At 36.0% G+C, this 14,680-nt stretch overlaps 1 protein-coding gene across 1 annotated transcript; it reads left to right on the top strand.

The window, feature by feature from the left end:
- Window positions 1-12,653: 12,653 nt before the first annotated feature.
- ACTRT1 (actin related protein T1) lies at window positions 12,654-14,045 on the top strand. The gene has a single exon (XM_045537959.1). It carries the CDS (start codon window positions 12,804-12,806, stop codon window positions 13,935-13,937), a length of 1,134 nt encoding a protein of 377 aa, XP_045393915.1. The 5' UTR covers window positions 12,654-12,803; the 3' UTR covers window positions 13,938-14,045.
- Window positions 14,046-14,680: the final 635 nt, after the last annotated feature.

Genomic DNA, 14,680 nt, shown 5'->3' with positions numbered 1-14,680 from the left:
GTTTATGATGGGGAAGGGGAAGTTTGTGTTTGATGAGTACCAAGTTTCATAAAAAGTTCTAGATATGGATGTTGGTTATGGTTGCACAGTAATATGCATGTACTTAATGCCACACAATTGTATACTTAAAAGTGGCTAATATGATAAAGATATGCTAATATGATAAAGTGGCTAATATGATAAAGTTTAGTATAGCATAATAAAAATTCACTGATAATCTGGTAAGATATTGATAAATTGAACCCCAGGATGTAAGCTGAGTACTCAGTCAAAGTGTCAACATGAGTACATTTGCTGACCTAGGTAAACTTAAGGGTCGCTTTTCATAGTTTCAAGGAGAAACTGTTATAGAAGAAAAACCTAGGGTTCACAAATGTGGGCCTTGAAAACCTCTTCATAAAGCCTATTCCTAGTGTAAAAGATATATACCATCTATCAGTGCTGAGTCTTAAAGGAGATAATATCTTTTGTCAGCTTTAAGATTGATCCTGATATAAATTATAATCATTTACCCTGAAAGTCATTTACCCTTAAAATATATAAGAAAGATCAGTCCCTGATTGTATTTGTGAACCAAATCCACAATATCTAGATGTTCTGAATCATTGCAAGATGAAAATATTACATATTTTAGAGTTTTTTAGACCTCAAAGGCAAATACAGCAACAATAAACATAAATAAATGGGACTTAATTAAATTAAATCAGAAAGCTTCTGCACAGCAAACAAAATAATCAACACAGTTAATAGACAACATACAGAATGGAAGAAAATATTCAAAAACTATACATTTGATAAAGAGCTAATAACAAAAATCTACAAAGAACTCAAACACACATATAAAAAATCCAACCCCATTAAAAAGTGGACAAAACACATGAACAAAAGTTTTTCAGAAATGATGGACAAATAGCCAAGAAACATTAGAGATGTTGAGCAGTTTTTCATATATTTCCTGGCCATAAGTCTATCTTCTTTTGAAAAGTTTCTGTTTATGTCATTGCCCACTTTTAATAGGGATGTTTGATTCCTTCTTGCTGATTTTCCTAAGTTCTGTATAGATTATAGTTATTAGCCCTTTGTCAGATGTATACCTCAAAAATATTTTCTCCCATTCTGTAGGTTGTCTATTTGCTCCAGTGATAGTTTCTTTGGCTGTGCAGAAGCTTTTTAATGTGATCAAGTCACACTCATTTATTTCTGTTGTTGCTGTGATTGTTTGGGGGTATTTATAAATTCTTTGCCTGGTCAGATGTCTATCAGAGTTTTTCCAACATTTTCTTCTAGAATTGTTATGGTTTCACACGTTAGGTTTAAGTCTATTATTCATCGTGAGTTGATTTTTTGAAAGGAGAGAGGTGTGGATCCTGTTTCAGTCTTCTACATGTGGCTATCCAGTCTTCCCAGCACCATTTATTGAATAGGGATTTTCTTCCTCAGTGTATATTTTTGTCTGCTTTGTCAAAGATCAGATGGCTATATGAGAATGGTTTTATGCCTGGGTTCTCAGTCCTATTCCATTGGTCTATTTCTCTGTTCTTGTGCCAGTACCATGCTGTTTTGGTTATTATACCCTTGTAGTATAGCTGGAAGTCTGGTAAATTGATGCCTCCCAATTTGGTCTTTTTGCTTAAGGTTGCCTTGGCTATAGGAGGTCTTCTCTGGTTGCATATGAAGTGTAGAATTTTGTTTTCTAGATCTTTGAAAAATGATGTTGGTATTTTAATAGATTCAATTGCATTGAATCTGTAGATCACTTTGGGTAGCACAGATATTTTAACAATGTTGATTCTGCTGATCCATGAGCATGGTATGGTTTTCTATCTGTTTGCAACCTCTGCTATACTTTCTTCTTCAGTGTTTCATAGTTCTCCCTGTAGAGGTCCTTCACCTCCTTAGTTAAATATATTCCTAGGTGTTTTCTTTGTTGCTATTGTTAAAGGTATTGAGTATTTCATTTGGTTATTAGTTTGATTGTTGTTGGCGTACATAGATGCTACTAATTTGTGGACATTGATTTCATAACCTGATCTGCCCCTTTAGGCACCTAAACCTCATGACAGTAATCCACAAATATCCCCTCTGTGGCCCTGGGTGATGCAATCGAGATCTGTATATACAGGATCTGGCCTGTGGGTCTGTCCTCTGGGCCCCAGAGATCAAACCCTGTTCATGCCAAAGGAAAGGATCCTAGTCCCATGCCTCTCACTTGGTGCCCAAGCTGATTCAATATCCCTCTACCTCTAGGTGTGTCCTTCTCTGCTGCAGTCTCCAGGCAACCAGCACGAGGGAGGGCCAGCATATGGGATGTCACAGTCTGAGCACCCTTCAGTCTGCTGTAGGTCCCCAAAAGGAAAAGCCTGAACGCCATTCCCTGTGGAAGCCTCTGTGTGGTGGCTCAATTCTCTCTCTCAGCAGCCACAGGTGTGGGTGGGGAAAGGATAATAAAGAGTTTGGGTGGAGGAAAATCCACCCTCTGGTCATCTCCAACCTCTGTCCAAGAGGTAGTCTGCCAAAATGATAGAGCTGTGGAGTCATGCAGATCATCTGGGACCCACTGGATCCCTGTGGCTCCTGCAGTCTTGGCTGGAGTTGGGAAATGTCCATGTGGTGATGAACAAGATGGAACCTGAGGGGTAGAGGTCCCTTGTGGAGGGCAAAGGCACCCAGTGCATAGAGAAGCAATATGGTGCCTGCTTTCCAGCTCAGGTCTGTGGGGCAGGAGGCACCTGGGTATGTGATAGCCTGGTGCCCTGCCTGCAAGAAGATCTCTGCTCACTGGTGGCAGCAGTCTCTGGGCTTGCTTCAGTAGAAAGTCTCTCCAGAAGAGCTCAGGAGCCCACCAACAGTCTGAGATTTGAGGGAGGGGGATGTTAGCCAATCCACCTACCCTTCTTGCTGGTCTCCGAGCCTCTCTGGGTTTATTTCCCACTGATACCTTTCTCCTTCCAGTTCTACTCTGCAGCCTCTTCCTGTGGAGTTTCCTGTAGCTTCAGCCTCGCTACCTTCAGACCCTCATCCGATCTACGTTTGTCTGTATGTTTGTTTTTTCTCTTTCATCTAAAATTTCTCTTTCTTATAGAGATGCTCTGGCTGGTGGTGTCTTTGGTACACCATTTTGAAGCTCAGGGCTTCAAAATAATTATTTTCATAATCAGTAAAGAAAAATACATATGATGGGACTACAATTCTGCTTTTATCTACAACTAGGTGGATAGTTGATATGAATATTTTATATCTGTATTTCTTATATGTGTAAGTTTTTATTTAGTATAGTTCTGCCTATGGACTTTATATTTCTTATATGCCACCACTGCTTCTATAAGTTGCCATCATTATACCTGAGTAATAGTGAAAGAGAAGAATTAATATGTACTGTGGGCATGTATGAGCATATGCACATTCACATAAAAAAGTTGAGATCATCTTGGGAGGCAGTTCTGCCCTAGTTCAGTTTTTCAGGCAGTATAAGAACAGTGTCACGGTTTCCTGATTGTGAACACTAAAGGAATAATCTAGGGCCTTTCTCTGTCCTGACTCTGGGTCTAATCCATATTTTGATGTGTAAAGATTATTGCTAGTGTACGACAGATCAGTTATGTGTATTCTGAGATTCTAGGTATTTTGCTTGCGAATCATTTTAAAATTAATTCCATGAGTATGTCAATAGGCAGTTAAAGGAAACAAAATTAGTCATCATAAACAATACTACCATATTTGCTCATAGTTGATTTATTTACCTTATATAGTAATATTTCAATGCTGCCCTCCCATTTACTCCTGTCCTTTTGCATTAGTTTTGTCCCTAGAGTATCATGTTACATTGTGATATAATACAATGATATAAAATGTCACAGCACTCTTTTAGGTATATTTTTCACAAAAACTTATGACATTTTAACCATGTAAGGCACTTCTAAATCTACCTCACCTAAAGTAAACACATCTCATTGCTATAACTCAAGTCTCTTACTTTGCAACTCTAAAATAATTTTTCCCATTGTTATTTAGTGTTTTGCTTAATGTCTTATTAATCTTTGTGGAAGTGTTCATACTATTAATTTTAATTAGGCAGTGTAGTCAAGTAACAAAATGAAAAGATGTATTTCCGTGTATTTTCTAAATATTTAACAGGGATTTCTTCCTTAATTATTTATATTTCAATGAATACTTTAAAATATATTTAATACTCATCAGTGTCAGAAAGTATTCATAAATGTATTAATAGGGTATGCATTGCTCTTGGTAAAAGTAATACATGTCAGAAAAATAAACACAAAGAAACCAAAGTTAACATTTAAAATCAATATATTTTTGTGCATTAAGTGTGATTATAAGTTTAGCATACATTTATTTATAAAAGTAAATATCTAAATGTTTTGCCCTGGATCAGAAAGCTTTCTAGTATTAATAGTGCTTTATTTTTTCCACTGGTTACTTTTATTATAGAAATGGTTGTTGTTTTTGTTAGCTTCCTGTAAGATTATAAGAGAAAATTTAATTAGGTTAGTGTTTTTTATTAATACTCTCATGTTATAAAGTAGGTATTATGACATATATTCCCAAAAATGATACTAGTGCTGAACCCATCCTTTCATGTTTCGTCTGGTAAAACTAGGCCAGGGAGATAGCTCAGTATCATTATATACTCATAGAACTGCACTCATGAAATGATTAATGATTGAGAGCTTGAATAATATTCAGTAAATTGTGAATGCCACAATACATTCAAAATAAGAAATAGATCAAAAACATAATTTCCCCATGGGTATTACTTTCTATTGAATCACTATTAATGATGCACAATCACAGAAGCTGTTGTTTTTACTCATCCCTTGTATAATATGATCCACCAGAAACATGATAATATGTCTGTGAGTTTTGCATTAATTGCATAAATGAATACATATGCGTATTGTTTTTTGTTTATTCAATTATGTACTGGGAAGCGTGTGAGAATGTGGTTATCATTTGATAATCGGACCCTGTGCTATTACATGTTCATCAAACAAATAAATTTCTTGAATTGTTCAAATTTTAGAACATATTATACTACAGGGTGTGTGTGTGTGTGTGTGTGTGTGTGTGTGTGTGTGTGTGTGTGTTTTAGACAAATTTAAGACCTCAGTGTCCAATACTTATTTGAAAGTATTGAATAGAATGAGTGGGAAAAGCAAATCTCAGCTATTTATGTGTAAAGACATGGTTTTGTAGACCTAGAGGGGGTGGTTACAAATTCAAATGCTCTTTCAAATGTCTAATTATTCACAATTAATTCCCATGAAAATAATTCATCAGAATGAAAGGCAAATTGCTTATCCAAGTGAGTTTTGTAATCTTATAAGAAGTACAGGATATTCTGGGGAACATTGATTACTTCATATAGTGAGTCAAATTTGACATTAATTCTTGCGTATCCTCCTCTTTCTATAATGGTATTCTTACTAATTCTCTTCTGTATGTATTTATGTGAAGCTCAATTACATAAAAGCCAGGGAACACTGGTGTCTAGCATTATGAGAACAAAAGTGTACCAATGTAATTATAAACAAAAACTAAACAAATAGTATAGAACAGAGAACAAGAAAATAACATTGTTTCCCTTTTAACCTGGTTGTCTCTTTACAATCTAATAGAAAAAACCCCACACAAAACATTAGATACATATGATATTCCAGTAAGTAGGTATACTATAATGAATATAGTGTACAAAAATCAATGGCTTTCTAATATACTAAAAAATCCAGTTAGAAAATATAATTATATAAATGTTAAAATTACAACATCAAGAAAAATACAATCAATCCACCAAATTATCAATTCAATCTGCAGCTTCTCTATCTTCTTTTCTGCTTATCTACTTGCTTATTCAGGGTCTTCACTATCTTGGGTAATTGGACGTCCCATTTGTTACCTGTATCATGAATCTCTCATGTACTACTAGTGCATTTAATTCAGCATACAAAAAAGTTTTTCATCTACTGTTATAGAGAAATCCAAATTTGAAAAAAAAAAAACCTTTATTTATTCAAAGTCCTTCTGTGGATACTACCCAATTTCTCTGTTCCCTTCCAAACAAAACTTATCCAATAAGTCATGTGCAAACTGTTTCCATAACCCTATTGCTCTTGAATAATTAAGCAAAATCTGATCTGGATTCCAACTCAGCTACTCCTATTTAATGGCATAATAACTGAGTATCATAGCTATAATCTTATATTTTTAGAAAAAAAAAGGTAAATTACTATCACAGATCAATACTGAACTCTGAAAGTCTTATGGAATTACATGAAGATACTATAGACACTAGATGGTGAATTGCTTGAGTTCATGACGCATTATTACATACTAAAATGTCACTAGTTTTCAATTCACTATGAGGACAAATGAAATAAAATCTTCTTTATTTGAACTATGGGGTTATAGCAATTTGAAAGAATAAGAGGATAATATTTAATAAATAATATGTTTAAGTATCTATAGGGTGCCTAAAATGCTATACAAAATATATTAATATGTTCCCATGAACAGCTGAACTTGAAGGAAGGAAATTCTTCAGAAAACTATAAAAATAAAACTTTGATCCAGAATGGTAGACAGCTAGATTTAATGTTTGTCTAGTAAATTTTGCTATATTTGGTGGCCCATGTCTTTAGTGACATATGCAGAACAAGATAAAATAGGATGAGTGGACACAGATAGAGTGAGAGATGACATTTGAATCCCGTACAAAAATAGGGTAAAATGTGAAATTTGAATCGCACATATTAGACTGAAACCTCTGAATAAAGAGACATATACAGTGAGTGAAAGAGAAAAGACCTCTCCCGAGAATTCTTAAATATATCCCTCACTTATCTTCACACAGTTTGAGAACAGGATTTGATGGACCTATATAACTTGTAAAACACACAGCCAAAATTTTATATTAAAGTAGTCCCAGCTTTGCAGTATCAAAAGCAAAAGCAAATTTTCTCTAGGGGAATTTACTTTAAATATGGACCTCAATGAGTTTCTATAGATAAGGGGTGTATTAATCTTTACAAGCTGTCATAAAAAATACCTCAGACTGGGTAATTTATAAATAATAGAAATGTATTTCTCACAGTTCTGGAGGCTGAGAAGTACAGGATCAAGGCACCAGCAGATTCAGTGGTGCAGGCTTGCTCTGTGCTCCACAGGTGGCACCTTTGTTGCTTTGTCCTCACGCAGCAGAAGGGGGGAAGGGCAAAAGGGACTAACCAATTCCCTCAAGCCCTTCTATAAGACTACTAATCTCATTTATGAGGGCTCCACCCTAATGACCTAATCACCTCCTAAAGATCCTATCTCTTCATGCTATAGTATTGCATTGGGGATTAAATTTCAGTGAGAATATTAGAGGGACACATTCAAATCAGTAAGGAGCCAATGACATTATTTCATAATAAAAATATCACTAAAATATTAAGAATCTAATCTGTATAGAGTCAACTAGAGACTGAAGACAAAACAAATCTCAGTGTTAGACCTAAAAACACTGCAGATTTTGTAATTGTACTTTACAGTATATGAAATCATAATATCCTTAAGTAAATTAATATTTAAATGTATGATGAAGAAACGTGACTATTAAACATGATGAAGCAGATTTGAAAAGAAATAAAACACACTTCTGCAAATGATAAATGTGATTATCGATATTATAAATAGCATTAGATATCCAGTAGATATGTTAAATGTAAACTTACACTGTTACACAGAACATCAGTAAACTAAAAACAAAAATTATCCGGAAAGCAGTATAAAAAGTGGCTGCAACTGCAAGAGATTAAGTTAAACCAAAGATTGAAATAGAAGTTCAAATGTGCCTAATGTGAATACTATAGAAGAGTGACAGAATGAGAAAGAATAATATTGAGAAAAATTAAGAGCTTTACAGAACTGATGAAAGAGATCAATTCACAAATGCAAGAAACCTCATTTTTTTTCCTGAAGGTCTTCAATTGATTGAATGATGCTCACCAACATTATGAATGGTAATCTCCTTTATGGAAGTCAAGTGATTATAAATGTTAATCACATCTACAAAACAATCTTCACATCAATATCTAGACTAGGGTTTGACCAAACAAGTGGGCATAATAGCCTAACTAAGTTGATATATAAAATTAATAGTCAAGGTACATATTAAGAAAGAAAAAATATCTCACATCCACATCCTAACCTTCCACCTAAAGTCACTAGAAAAAGAAAAGCAGAATAAAAAGAGCTTAAGGAATGAAACAATAAACAGTAGAGCAGAAATTACTGAAATAGAGACTAGAGAACCAAGTAGAGAAGTCAATGAAGCCAAAATAGTTTCTTTTAAAAGTTAAAAAAAAATAGAGAGGATATTACTACCAACTTTAGAGAAATAAATAAGGATTATAAAGGAATATTATGAAGAATGATATGCCATAGATCAGATAACTCAGGTAAATGGGCAAATTCTTAGGAAGACAGACTATTGAAGCTGACTTTAGAAGAAAAAGATTGAATTAGTAATTAACAAACTACACACAAAGAAAATCCCAGGACAAGACGGCTCATTGCTGAATTTTACAACACATTTAAAGAACATATAATACCAATTCTTCACAAACACTTCCAAAAAATAGATGATTAGGGGAAACCTCCCATCTCATTCTATAGGGCCAGAATTATGCTGACACCAAAACCAGACAAAGATATCACAAGGAAAGAAAACTGCATACAGACCAATATCACTTATCAATATAGATGTAAAAGTCCTCAATAAAATACTACTGAACCAAATCTAGAGATATAAAAAAAATGTACTGTAAACAAGTGGGATTAATTTAAGGAATACAAGGTTTATTTAGCATCTGAAAATCAATCGCTATAATATATCATATAGATAAAACAAAAACCAGAATCTACATTATCATCTCAATAGATGCAGATAAAGCATTTGAAAATACTCATCATCCATTTATGATGAAAACACTTAAAGAGAAGGAAAATTTCTCAACATGAAAAATGTAGAAAATTGCTGTAAAAAACCCATAGCTAGTATCACACTTATTTGTAAGTGACTGGATGCTTTCCCCTTAAGATCAGGAAAAAAACAGGGATGTCTATTATTACCACTTCTATTCAACCGGAGGTTCTAGATGGACATTTAGTCAAGAGAAGGAAATAAAAGACATGCAGATTGGAAAAGAAGTAAATATCTGTATGTTGCATACACACACACACACACACACACACACACACCAGAATCTACTAAAAACTCTGAGATCAAATTAAGAAGTTCAGAAAGGTTTCAGGATACAAGATCAAATATACAAATATAAATTTTTTATACCCTTGTACAATCTGAAAATCAAAATAAGAAAATAATTCCCTTTACAAAGTATCAAAAAAGTATAAAATACTTAGGACTAGATTTGACCAAAGTAGTAAAAAAGTTATACTCTGAAAATGACAATATTGCTGAAATAAATTAAAATGGGATCTAAATAAATAGAAAAATAAAATCTTATGTTTATGAATTAGAAGAGATGATATTATAAGAAGGTAATACTCCCCAAATTGATCTAGTGATTTGAGACAATCTCTTTTTTTCCCCAAGAGACAATGTCTCACTTTCTTGTCCAGGCTGGAGTGCAGTGGCAAGATCATAGCTCATTGCAGCCTCAAACTCTTGGGCTCAAGTGATCTTGTCTCAGCCTCCTGAGTTGCTGGGATTATAGGTGCATGCCATCATACTCAGCTAAAGTTTTATTTTTATTTTTTAGATATAGGCTCTTGCTATGTTGCCTAGGTTGGTCTAGAACTCCTGACCACAAGTGATCCTCCCGCCTTGCTCTCCCAAAGTGTTGGAATCACAGGCATTGGCCACCATGCCCAGCCCTCAAGGCAATCTCTATCAAAATCCTAGATGACTTATTTTTAGAAACTTACAGCTGATCCTAAAATTCATATGGAGTTGCAAGGGACCCTGAATAGCCAAAATGATCTTAAAAAAGAGCAAAGAAGGAAGACACAAAGTTCTTAACTTCAAAATTTATTACATAGTAACAACAATCAATGCAGTGTGCTACTAGAATAAGGATAGACATGTAGATCAATGGAATATAATTGAGAGTCAAGAAATAACCCAGGTGTCTATGGGAAGCTTTTTTTTTTTTGACAAGAATACTAGCCATTCAGTGGGGGAAAGAATAATCACTTCAACAAATGGTTAGCCACTGGAAATGGAACAAAAGGATAACCGCATTCAAGAGAATGAAATTGGAAACATATCATATTTAAGAAAAACCTCAAAATGAAAAAAATCATAAATTCTATAGTTAAAATTGTAAAACTATTAAAAATAGGGGTAAATATTCAGAATCTTGGATTTTATAATGAATTTTTAGATATGATGCAAAAATATGAGCAACAAATTATAAAATAGATAAATTGAACTACATCAAAATTTAAAACTTTTTTAATTCCAATGACACTATCATGAAAGTGAAAAGATAATCCAAGAATAAAAGAATGTACTTGTATATAGTATATCTAATAAAGACTAAAATATTGAATATGTAATAAAAACATTTACAATTCAGTAATCAAAAGACAAATGACCTGATTAAAAATGGGCAAAGAATCTGCGTAGACATTTCTCCAAAGGAAATATTCAAATGGCCATTAAGCACATAAAAAGATTGTCACCATTAGTCATTAGGGATGTACATCAAAACCACAATTAGACACCATTTCATACACACTAGGATGCCTAGAATCAAAAAGTTAGATAATAATGTTGAGGATCATGTGGATAAGTAAGAGTGCTCCTGTAGTGTCCATGGGAATGAATGTAAAATGTCACAACCCCTTTGGAAAGCAGACTTATATAAAACAGACTCAAATAATTTGACATAAGGTTGTCATATTCCGGAAATTCAGCAATTCCAATTCTAGGCATATATCTAAAAGAAATGAAAACACTTAGGTGATGATCAGGGAAACCAATTTGCTGGTGAGTACATGTGGTGCTTATTTCTCCATTCTTGGGATACTTCACTTAGTAGAATGGGTTCCAACTGTCTCCAAGAGAACCAAAGAGATTCTGTATCACCATTATTTCTTATAGCTGAGTAATACTCCATGGTATACATATACCACATTTTACTAATCCACTCATGAATTGATGGGCATTTGGGTTGTTTCCACATCTTTGCAATTGTGAATTGTGCTACTATAAACATTCGGGTACAGGTGTCTTTTTTATAGAATGACTTTTGTTCTTTTGTTCTCCTGGAGACAGTTGGAACCCATTCTATTAAGTGAAGTATCCCAAGAATGGAGAAATAAGCACCACATGTACTCACCAGCAAATTGGTTTCCCTGATCATCACCTAAGTGCACATTTGGGAATAACATCAATTGGGTATCAGACTGAGGTGGGGGGTGGGGGGAGGGGATGGGTGTATACCTACATGATGAGTGCAATGTGCACTGTCTGGGGAATGGACATGCTTGAATGTTCTGACTCGGGGGTATGGGGGTGGGGGTAGGGGATGGGGGCATACCTACATGATGAGTGCAGTGTGCACTGTCTGGGGAATGGACACGCTTGAAGCTCTGACTCGGGGAGATGGGCGGGACATGGGCAATATATATAACCTGATCTTTTGTACCCCCATAATAAGCTGAAATAAATAATATATATAAAAAAAGAAAAGAAAAGAAATTAAAACATAAGTCCACACAAAAACATGGACAATATTGTTTCTAGTAGCATATTTTATAATAAAGCATTTAGTTAAAACACCAAATGTCCATCAGCTGATAAATAAAGAAATGTGTTGTAGCCAAACAATGGGTGAACTTTGAATGCAATGTGCAGTGAATGAAACCAGACACAAAAGGCCCCATATTATATGATTCCATTTATATGAAAAACTGCAGAAAAAGTAAATCTACAGAGGCAGAAGGCATATCGGCTGGACTTATGGCTCAGGAGGATGGTCTAATGAGGAGTGATAGCTAAAAGGTACTGGGATTCTTTATGAGGTAAGGAAAATATTCTAAAATTGATTTTTGTGATATTTGTACATATCTGTGACTATAATAAATAAGGAAATGGACACTTTAAGTGGGTTAATGCATAGTATGTAAAATTGATCTCAATAAAACTATTAAAAACAAGAAAACAAATGTAAGGGGAAATAAAAGAAAGAATATCCTGTGTTGATTATGGGCATCCTTACTCCAACACTAACCTATGTTTGGTGCTTAGGTCCTCCCCTTAGCAAACGGAAGGATATTTTTAGCATCCTACATAATGCAGCTCAGCATAGCAGATAGAGTAGTTTTCTTGGACATACCCAAAGCTCTGCAGCTTCACTTTGTTCTAAAATTAGGCCTCTGCTTTGGGTTCACAGGCTCATTAAAGCTGTCAATAGGTATTTTTGCCTTCCTTGGCCTTATGTCTCACTAGGTAGGGAGTACTGGTGGCTCAGAGACCCCGCCCCTCTGATGCCTGTTGAGGACAATTGTTGCCTTGGCTGGATTGTGACATACAGGGCAATCATCCCTGAAGTTGCCTCAGCAGCACCTGGGCTGCCAGAAATGAGAAAGGATTCATGGGTTGAGGATGGGATGTTCTGGTGGCTTGGAGACTACCTGCTAGCTCCACCTTGGTGACAACCTGAGAACTCTGGAATCCCGTGGCTTTAAAACTTCCAAAGGTGCTTGTTGTCTCACAAAGTGGCCTTAGTATTCTTTTATGGTTTTGGTGAGGTTCAGAAGAGGGTAACGCAGACATGTTTAATCCACATGTATTAGATGTTCCTGCTGTGATTTTTGACAATGGTTCGGGATACTGCAAAGCTGGCTTATCTGGAGAGACTGGACCTCGCCATGTCATCAAGTGTGCTGTGGGGCATCCTAAAGTCAACATACCTTTAGAAAGAACCAATCAGAAGAAGTATTTTGTGGGGGAAGAAGCCCTGTACAAGTATGAGGCCTTATATTTGCGTTACCCTATTGAGCGTGGATTGGTAACAGGATGGGATGACATGGAGAAACTCTGGAAACATATTTTCGAGTGGAAGCTGGGAGTAAAACCCTGTCAACAGCCTGTGCTCATGACTGAGCCCTCCTTAAACCCGAGGGAGACTCGAGAAAAGCTTACCGAAATGATGTTTGAGAACTTCAATGTGCCTGCTTTCTATCTGTCCAACCATGCCGCCCTAGCACTCTATGCCTCTGCCTGTGTCACAGGCCTGGTGGTGGACAGTGGGGATGGGGTCACTTGCACTGTCCCCATCTTTGAGGGTTACTCACTGCCTCATGCAGTCACGAAGCTCTATGTGGCAGGGAGAGACATCACAGAGCACCTCACCCGGCTCCTCTTTGCTAGAGGGTATACCTGTCCTTGCATACTCAACAAGCCCTTGGTAAATGACATCAAAGAGAATCTGTGCTACATTGCCTTGGAGCCAGAGAAAGAGCTACGTAAAAAGCCAGAGGAGGTCTTGAGAGAATACAAACTGCCAGATGGACATGTCATCCACATTGGTGACCAGCTGTACCAGGTGCCAGAAGTTCTTTTTGCTCCTGATCAGCTTGGCATCCACAGTCCAGGACTCTCAAAAATGGTCTCCAGCAGCATTATGAAATGTGACACTGACATCCAGAATAACCTTTTTGCAGAGATCGTTCTCTCTGGGGGCACCACTCTCTTTCCTGGGCTGGAAGAAAGGCTCATGAAAGAACTGGAACAGCTGGCTTCCAAAGGGACCCCTATCAAGATCACAGCTTCTCCTGATAGATGTTTCTCTGCGTGGATCGGTGCATCCATCATGACCTCTCTGAGCAGTTTCAAGCAGATGTGGGTCACTTCTGCAGATTTCAAGGAGTTTGGGAAATCTGTGGTTCAGAGAAAATGCTTTTAAAGATCCCCGAGCATGGGACAACGCAGTGTCAGATTGCAGGAGTACCAGTGAGTGGGAGGTGGTATTGTCTCTTGGGCTTCAGCATGATGTTCAATAAAAGAATCTGGCCATTTCAAGTTTCAGTGTATTCTTAATAGCACCAGAATTTCTGATTCATGTCATGAATCTTTAAGTGACTATATTCCTCTCTTCTTGTCCTGTGGACTTCTTAAGTTGTTTTCTCCTGAATCAAGCTTGTTTCAGGTAGGTTTCCCAGAATCTTCATTTTACATTAATGTGTTAGATGGTTCTTTTTTTTTTAATTTTTTATTTCAGCGTATTACAGGGGTACAAATGTTTAGGTTGCATATATTGTCTTTGCCCCGCTCTAACAGACCCAGTGCCCAGGAGACAGAATCATCAAGGAAAGTGTAGGGAGGGGAAGGAAATGAAGTAGAAGCAGGAATGCTAGACCATTCTTAGAGCTCAACAAACACTTTCACTGAGTTGGTCTTTAGGTTAGCACAATCAGGTTTTTGCTTGCTGTTATGTGATCACAAAGCTAAATGGGATGAAGAGAAGAGTTGAGCACAGAAATCACCATTTTTTAAGGCTTTCTAAGCTCAAGGCCCCTGCTCTCAGAACATCAAGAATCAATACCTCTAATTTAAAGCATCATGTTATAAATTTCAGCCTGAATGAAGTAAAACCATCTGTCTAAAAAATGAATTATATTTTAAACACATCTTTCTAACTCTGTTTAG

The sequence above is a fragment of the Lemur catta genome, chromosome X (assembly GCF_020740605.2).
Source record: "Lemur catta isolate mLemCat1 chromosome X, mLemCat1.pri, whole genome shotgun sequence".
NCBI lineage: Eukaryota > Metazoa > Chordata > Mammalia > Primates > Lemuridae > Lemur > Lemur catta.
Note: the sequence above shows the minus strand (reverse complement) of the source record. Positions and strands in the feature narration are given on the sequence as shown.